Source organism: Balaenoptera musculus, chromosome 7 (assembly GCF_009873245.2).
Source record: "Balaenoptera musculus isolate JJ_BM4_2016_0621 chromosome 7, mBalMus1.pri.v3, whole genome shotgun sequence".
Lineage (NCBI taxonomy): Eukaryota > Metazoa > Chordata > Mammalia > Artiodactyla > Balaenopteridae > Balaenoptera > Balaenoptera musculus.
Genome location: NC_045791.1, coordinates 108,877,953 through 108,886,708, shown reverse-complemented (window position 1 = coordinate 108,886,708; position 8,756 = coordinate 108,877,953). Strand labels below are relative to the sequence as shown.

At 51.9% G+C, this 8,756-nt stretch overlaps 1 protein-coding gene across 10 annotated transcripts in view; it reads right to left on the bottom strand.

Annotated features, from left to right (window-relative positions):
* Positions 1-588: 588 nt before the first annotated feature.
* The window catches only part of AGAP1 (ArfGAP with GTPase domain, ankyrin repeat and PH domain 1), a 549,508-nt gene continuing 541,340 nt past the window's right edge, over positions 589-8,756 (bottom strand). For all 10 annotated transcript variants that reach the window (XM_036857335.1, XM_036857336.1, XM_036857337.1 and 7 more), the window contains one exon: positions 589-8,633. In XM_036857335.1, coding sequence (XP_036713230.1) covers positions 8,430-8,633 — 204 coding nt within the window. In that variant the 3' untranslated portion in view covers positions 589-8,429. The remainder of the gene's footprint in view (positions 8,634-8,756) is intronic.

Below are 8,756 nucleotides of genomic sequence, written 5' to 3'. Positions count from 1 at the left end.
TTTACTGACATGGAAGACCGGGGGTTGGAAAGCCATCCGTCTGTCTGTAGAGAGAAGAGTCTGGAAGGTGCTCCAATCACTAACCGTGGTGACATCCAGGTGGTGGCATTTTGGGTGAGTCTTACCTTCTTTATACTTTTCTGAATTGGGGGATAAAGATAGGATGTTATTTTGCATGAGAACATTTTAATAATATTAGTAATAACATCGTCCTGGAATGGGTTTATTTTCTAGCCACTGCTGAGTCCTTATCACGTATCTGGGGCACTGTGGGTCCAGTGGAAAGATACATCTGAAGCATCTGATGTATCAGAACTTCCTGGCCAAGGTGATCCCTGGCTGGAGGAACCAGGGCCTCTTGGAATTTCTTGTAAATAAGTCAGAAGAGCTGCTCCTTGTTTTTTCCCTCTTGCCATGACTGTAGCACCTTGGGCCAGTGTGCTCATGCACGGGGCTGCCTGGGCCTAGCAGAATCCCTTCCGTAAGCACTGACCTGGGAATAGAGACCCAATTAATCATGACAAAAAATGCCTTCCCCTCCCCGCCCCCCTAAAAAACACCCCAAGAAAAACCTCCACGGAAGCGGTGTAGACATATTTCCATTTCTTTATTAGAAAGAGGCCTCTACACTATAGCCACCTCTCTCCATTACTTTACACATTTTTCTTTTTCTTTTTTTTTGTCCCCTTAGAATACTGTACAGCTGACACAAAAAAATCCCAAGGCAGGAAAATACAAACTGGCATATTTAATCAAAACAAGATCATATGAAATAACAAGCCAAGTGAAATGTCTGTCAATGGTTTTAATTACAGTACAAACAATATAAATAAAGCATCATTGAGTCATTGTGAAACAAACTTGCTGAATGAGGTAATATAAAAACAACCAAAAAAAAAAAAAAACCCATCTCTGGATAAACCCCAGGCTACTCTTCCATCTTCTATACATGGCTATTTACAGAACAGAGAAATGTGCTAAAATGTGCCGAGGCGCGGCCTTCCCTATTGCCTCCTAAAAATGCCTCTCAGTCATCACCTTTGACCTGCTCAGGCTTCCCTTTCAGAAACACACCCAGTGGCAAGATGAGAACCCAGTTCCAAGTCAGGGACAGGAGAGTGGGGCTTGTCTGGGGCAGGAAGCCACACCCTAGGACCCACGTGGCAATGCCTGTGGCTGGTGTGGCCGAATTCCAGCCCTTCCCTGGGCCGCCAGCCCGGTCCTTCCGGGGCTCGGCAGAGCGCCTTTGATCAAGTGCACACGGCATCACCAGCACACGGGCACTCAAACCAGGGCAGGGGCAGCAGCCCCAAGAATTTGATAAATTTTAGACACAAAAACTCAGTCGGAGGAGAGAAACCGTGCTGGTTTTGAACGTTTGGAGAAGGCATTATTTCTAAGACCAAGATGCGTGAACAGCCACACAGCAGTTTCCAAGGGTACCTACCCACGGCCTGTGCACCACAGAACGGCTCTGACCCTCACTCAGGTCCACCAGTGCACGCGTAACAGTCCTGGTGGGAAAGCTGCCGGGACCCCGTGGGTGGGACCGGTGGGGTTGAGAGGTGCGTGATGGGCTCACATGAGCAATAAAAGCTAACTCCCTGGCTTGTCCCCAGCTCACGGCACCCTGGGTCCAGTCTCTGTCCTCCCAGGCGGGAGGTACCTTTTCCCCAGGCGACTCAGTGGACCGTCAGGTGCAGAGCTGAGTGCCGTGTCCCCAGCTGGGCTGCTCACCAAGGTCTTTGCACGAAGCCAGGCACCCAGGGTTTCTAACACAGGTGTCGTTACAGGGGTGGGGAGACCCGGGGCGTCCTTCATCCAGCCCGACACACCTTTAATTTCCACGCGCCAGTTCTGAGTATGAGCTTCTAGGGGATGGGCAGAGTCTCCTTATTACAAGAGTATTTGAACCAGCTCAGGCATTAGCTTCCGGGCCGGTGTGGATGCCGTCCGGCACTAGGGAGACGGGGGCATAATCTGATTTAGGGGCGACTGTTCCCGACGGCGGGTGTGTTAAGGGGGTTTGCTCCATTCCAAAGACTCTCCAGCCCTCTCACACCTTGTTTGGTTCCTTTCTTTCATCTGCATCTCAAAAGCTGAAGGTCAGGGAATGCTCACTGACACTGAAATCTGGATGAGTCCTAATCGCAGTCGGACAGGCGAGGATCTCTCTTACGCCGTGATCACGACCCTCGGGGGTCCTTCTCTACAGATGCCACAGCCAGGCCCAACACAAGACAAGCCTCAAGCCCACCTCTCTCTCACGCAGCCACCTTGCCTCTCCTTGCGCACAGCCGGCGCCTGCTGGGAGCCAGGTGTCCCGCGGTGTCTGGAATCCAGCGATCCTGTCCTTTTAACGGGGCAGGTTCATGCTCGTACACCGGCAGCCTTTAGAGCCACCTTGGGTCTCTGCTGGGCACGCCTGCCCCAACCCTGCCCTCTCCCCGGCACTGAAGGCCTTTTTCTGGATGGGTTGAGGGCCTCAGATAAGGACACTTTTACCAAAAAGGCGCAAACCCCCAAACCAAATGCTGTCAACAAAAACAACACCTCATAGGTGAAATGCCTTAAGGAGAGCTTTTCAAGTTCATGGTCACTGCACCCTTCCTTTGGGGAGGGTGCTTGCTACACTGGTGAAACAGAAATACTTCTAAAATCTGGGCTTTAAAAAAAAATTCACAGATTAAAAACAGACTTTTTCGTTTTTACAGAATCCCCTGCTGATGAAATGTCCTCTAATTTCAACTCAGACCCAAACTGAAAAAGCCAACCGGAAAAAAAGTGTCAATCTATGTTTAAAAAGCAGCAGACATCCAAAATGAGACAGGGAATTTATTCATATTTTTTAAAAAATCTATTTTAGGACAGCATTTCTTTTCTAAGGGGGAGAAAATCTGTGGTTTGGGGATGATCACGTCTTACTTAGGTGGCTGAACGTCCAACGTGGAGGTGCTGACCCTGTGTGGCAACATTTCTCTCTCTCAGATGTCACAGCACCTTGGGTTCCAGTGACTACTTCCTGGCAGAGATGGAACTGAAAGTCTGAGCACTGTTTCATCTACCCCAAGTGACTGCCCACCCCGCTTCTCTCATCCGCATAACTGGAAGGAATGTGATGTCTTGACTGAAAGGCAAGCTGATTTAGAAACGTGAATGACAAAGGACCTGTCAGCACAGGGCACAGAGCAGAGCAGGGGCAGGCCAGGGTGTGATCTGGGCCCCCCTGCCCACACCCTGGGGGCCCTGGCCTGGCCGGGGCGGAGCCCGCACCGAAGACCCAACTGACCACAGGGCTTCCCGAGGACAGCCACTTGGGGAATCAAAAAAGAAACATGTCGAAATCATGGCTAAAAGAGAAAATGCAAGTCTGGATGCCAAAGGCCCTATTTAGCTTTTTGGTGAAGGATGGGGGTGAAAATCACTCCAAGACACGACTTCACAGCGTGTGAAACCCACGTGTAAAGGGGCAGTTAGAAATAAATCATATTTCCTGGGAAAGAAAGATGTGTATCTTCAGCATGTTTCTATCTGAGCTCCTTCCTGACGGCTCTTCAGTTTGTTTGCTTGAAGGACATAAATACAGTCCAGGGGAGCTCCAGGAAAGTCGCGATGACCTTGCGGGGCACCTGACAGAGAGGATGTGAGGGAGGGAAGCAGCCCGTCCAGAGGTGACGGATTTGCTTTCCAATCATCTGTGCCTCCTGAGCAGTTTTTGAGACCTGACCCTACTTTACTCACTGAGGACCTACATTGCAGCAAGGCTTCCGAGCCCCCCAGGTGGGAATGTGGATTGCCCCCCCCCCTGCTTCCAGAACATTCTAAATGCAAAGAGAAAGGACTGGCGGGGTTGGAGCCACCGGGGCCCACGTCACCCGTGAGCACAGCTCAGGCCGGGGATTGGGCAGGAGCCAATGGCCACTCCCAAGGGGGAAGATGGTACCACCAAGGGCAGGCCGAGGACAAGGTCACTGTCACCCTTGAGAGGGAAGACAGCTCACTGACCGGCCACAGCAGCTCAATGAGGGACAGAGAGAGAGAGAGAGAGAGAGAGAGAGGGAGAGAGAAGGGGGCCCTGGAGCCTCAAGCCACACCCTGCCAGCTTAGGGTGCCTGCAAGAAGCTCTGGTTTTAAAGAGGAAGCAGGAAAAGGACACTCAACGGTCCCCAAACGCGAGTGTGTCCAGTGGCCTCTCAGTGCCGGAGGAGGCGTCTGAAGGACAGAGGCCTTGGGATCGACAACACAGCAGAGGGTGTGGGAGAGAGAAGGGTGGTCTCGGCCAGAAGCAGCGGGAGTGAAGGGCCTGAGGGGGACACTCACCCTTCTGTCCTCTAAGAAATCAAACTCAGACTCAGGCTGGAGGGCGCATGGCGGTTAAGTGGGCTGACGCGACGGGGAGGGGGCAGTGCGGGCACATCCCTGGGGGAGGGGCTGCCCGGGAGCAGGGGTCCTCGGAGACCCTCGCTCCCACTGACGACCACGGGCTCAGCAGAGACAGAGGAGGGTCAGAGCCTCGACGGGAGGGGCTGGCAAGCTGGCCGCCACCGACCCCCCAGGGCACTGGCTCGGGGCAGGTTTCCCGGCTGGTGCTCTTGGCCCCGTCCCATCCACGTTCTGTTCTCCTGAGCACCCCGCCCCTGGCTGGGCATCGGGCTGGCATTTATCACACTGGTCCAAACGTCACCACACCCTGCAAGGCCACAGGGTTTCACAGCTGAGGAAGGACCCTGGGAAGCTGGATGGGACGGCAAGGCCAGGTGAACCCAGGTCTGCTCGGCCCCAGGGCTGCCTTTCTTGTTGGACTGTTGTTCCCTAGTGAAGTAGTGAGAGCTCCTTTGCAAACGTGGGGAATGAGCCTGAATGTGTTCAGGTGGCACCAAACTGGGAGGCCCGGAGCCGATGCTGGAGGCCGAGGCTGGGTCCAAGCGGACCGCATCAGGCGGCACAAAACCTCAGAGGAGGGGGCAGAAGTGCACGGCCCTGCACCGGTGCTACAAGGGCCACAGCCTGGGCTCGTGGCCCTGCAGGGAAGGTGCGGCTTTAAGGATTCCAGGCCAGAGTAATTCAGGAAGAGCTGCTTTCCTGCACCCGACAGCCCAGCGGTCAGCAAGCGCCCGCTGCCCTCACCTCCTTTCTGGGATGATTCCACATAGGGTGGGCTTCCTGGGGGACAGGAAACTGTACCTGCTTATGGGACCGAAGACTCACGGCAGTAACGTCACTCACTCGCCCTCGACTGCTCATCTCCTGGGAAGACCGGAGACGGAAGGAACCTGGGACCCTGGCTTGGTAAACCATCTGTCTGTCCACCCCAGAACTCGAGGTCCACCCATGCACCGTCAGAATCAAGACTCCTTTCTCCGCAGGGTTCTCTGGGCCGCAAGAGAAATCCAGAGAGGTCTGCAATACACCCAGCTCACCTGTGCAGGTGCCCTCACGAGTGGCCGCCTTATCACATGCCTTCCCCAGCCAGCGGGTTTCTCGTCAAGGAAAAATTCGAATTCTGAATAGAAAAGGTTACGTGGCTTCTGCAGTGGTGGCTTCCTGTGTCACTGTCACGTCCCTGAACTTACATGGAAATAAACTATGAAAACTGGACCCCCTTCCTCAACTGGTTATTTCTAACACTGGCCCTGGGTCCTTGCTTCTCCGGCCTTGGTGTTAGTAAGGCTTTAAGATGGCAATGAGAGCGTTGTCAGCAAAGAAAGGACTTCTAGTTTTGACACTGACATACAAACAGACGAGGCCGCCGGCCACCTTTATTTTAAAAGAAAACCCTTGAAACCCACTACCGCCTTTTCTCTGTTGCCAAAACTCGGGCTCGAGAAAGCAGGCTGCCCCCTGCAGCAGATCAATATCGCTAAAAATAGCAGGAGAGGGGTCGAGTTTTCTAAGGAGGAATCAATGAAGTCCCAGCGCTCGAGGGAGGGAAGGGAAGAAACCAGTCTAGCATTCAGGTCGTGAAAGGCTAAGTGAAAAAAGAAGTCATCTGGGAAAATATTATATTATAAACACATATAATAATCTGTACACACTCATATACATCCCAAGAGAAGCCTTACAAGGAATTCCGTTCTTTTCAAAGAAGGGCTTCACTGTGATAAAGCATTCCTACAGTGGGAATTAACTACAATGAAATAATTTAAGGAATTTCGTTTATACTCTATCTGCGTTCACTACATAACGTCTACGCTAATGGGGAGGCCAATGCGCGTGGCTGGATAGAAGAGTAATGCGTTTCTTCAGAAACAGGAAGGACTTTCTTTTTTCCTCTATTCACATTTAAAATAACCACACAGCGATGAAACAGAATTAAAAATCGGGTGGAGGGATTACGGACCTGTTGTCAAGGCTCCCAGGCTGGAGGCTTCCACACCTGTTATCCTGGGAAACCGCCGAGTTCCACTGAGCTGCATCAAGCTTAGAAATGCCCATGAAACACTGACCCAGGTAGAAACTGTGTAAAGCTTTATTTTTTCCCCACCTACTTTAATTTTTCTTTAAAAAGTGAAAGAAGAGGAAAAACTCTTACAAAATAGAAGGTTTAATATACGAGAGCAAGGAACTTCCCCGGAGGCGGCAGGGTGAACGTGGCCCTATGTTTCTGTGCTACATCGGTCCCAGGCCATCCTTCAAGGTGACGCCCTCTCCCCCGTCATACTGCCAAAGGGCTCAAGGCACAGTTGCCCCCTTTTCTTTTTCACCTAAGGTGTCACGATCTGGTTTACTATGTTTGGCCACCACGTTGAAGGTGGCCGAAGTCTGAAGCAGCCAGAAACCATGACGACGGCAAATCGGGCGATGTACTAAAATGACGGGCCTGGCCACCAGGCAAAAAAAAAAAAAGTCTCAGGGCGTTTCATGAGTCAGTCTGTGCTCCCAAATCGGCAGCGGCGGTCAGGATGGACCTCTGCAAAGCGCCCGGGTCTGGGATTTGGAAAGTCACCCCCCGCGTTGCCACAGCCTGTTCCTCTGGGTGGGCAAAAGTAGGGTCAGATCTAAATCGTGCTTTCCAGTAACAAGGAATCACATGCCTCTTTCCCCCTCTAATATGCTTTTATCCCCCCCTTTCTTGATTTTAATAAGCAAATTGTACCACCATCTTATTCTGATATGCTCCTTTTTAGAAGCTGTATATCACATTAATGGAAGTGTTTACTGCTGGGAATATTTCCCGTGTACAATGATCTGTAACCCTCTTATCTCAACTAGTTGCATATTATTAGTTCACATCCAGTTCAATTTATAAATTAACAGAGGTGCCATTTGTCTGTACAGAAATCAATGCATATTTATGAACTTCTTTTATTCAAATAGATTTTCAACACATCTCATCTAAAGACAGAATACAGAAGCCTGTGTGACTTGGGCAACACGGCCCCAGAGTGACTGAGACCCAAGACACCCACCTTGGCAAAAGGACACAAACTATCTCTCAGGTTTGGGCTAAAATAGCCTTTTATGCATTTACTTAGTTCACTAAATGTGCTCAAAATGCTGTTGTTAGCTGAATTCGTGATTTCCTTTTGAACTTCCAAGTCACTCTTATTTATTTTTTCCATTTTGTTTTTGTGCCAAGGAGACTGCAGTCAAATAATACTCGGCAACTGATTTCCTCTTTGGACTGAAAAATTAAACAGATACTAAATTATGACAGTGAATTTAGAAAGGAGGGCTCCAAGGGCTTGAAAGAACATGTCTGGGATAATATGATGCTTCTAAGAGTATTGCAATCACATCGTGGCAATCATCAGAGCGTGCTGTGTAACTACCTCCTTGGCTAATATGCTTTCTTCTCGGTGATGACTAATCATGTTCTATTAAACAGCGGTAATGCTGGAAGAACTCAACTATACGAGTGTAATGAAGCCAGTATTCTCCCTGGACAGATTAGCTACAACTGATTTGACACATACCATCATAGGGGCTTTCAAACCTGACAAAACTCTGCTTGCTTCTGATTTATGCCGTCAAGCTCCTCGGAGAAGAGATGAAACCCAAGTGTTCCGTCTGGTAGAGGTGAAATGTACTGATGTGCTGAACTGCCAGTTAAGGAGAGTTACCCCTTCTCCTGGCTGCGCGCCTCCCCTCCCCCATGTCCCGCCCTTGTGCCACGCTCTGTCTCCCCCGGCCACGAGGGGACCAGGACCAGGGTCCGGCGCCATGTGCTACTATCAACGAACCCAGGCCCGCCGGTCGCTCCTGTGTGTTGATCAGGGGAGTTTATGCAAAGGAATCAATGCTGCAGCCTCTGGGCCTCCTCTTCGCCCCTTGAGGACCCATCCGGGTTTTGTGATTTCGCTTGGCGTGAGGGGGGGTGGAGGCGTGGAGGGTTGGCTGGGGACCACCAGGAGGAGTGAGGGGACGCGATGGGACTCACGTGGCGTGATCCCTGAGGGCGCGCGGGAGGCTGCGGGCACCGCCGGTCCTCAGATGATGGTGGGCACCCTCCCACTGCTGTTGTTCCGGTTATTGTTCTTCCTGGACAGGTTGGGGGTGGCCATGAGCACGAAGCGCTCGTCGGGGCAGCCGTACTGCAGCAGGACGTCGGCGCACTCCTGGCTGGAGGCCTGCCGCGCGTAGGCCAGCGCCGTGTTCCCGTGCGCGTCGCGGGCCATCACGTCCACCCCGTACTGCGGAGGCAACAGAACCGCGTTAGGCTCACGGGAGGGAGGGGACAGGGCACCTTGTTCAACCCCGCAGGCAGCTGGGGCAGATGCGGCCGGGACGCGCTACCGGGAACCCGCGGGGGAGAC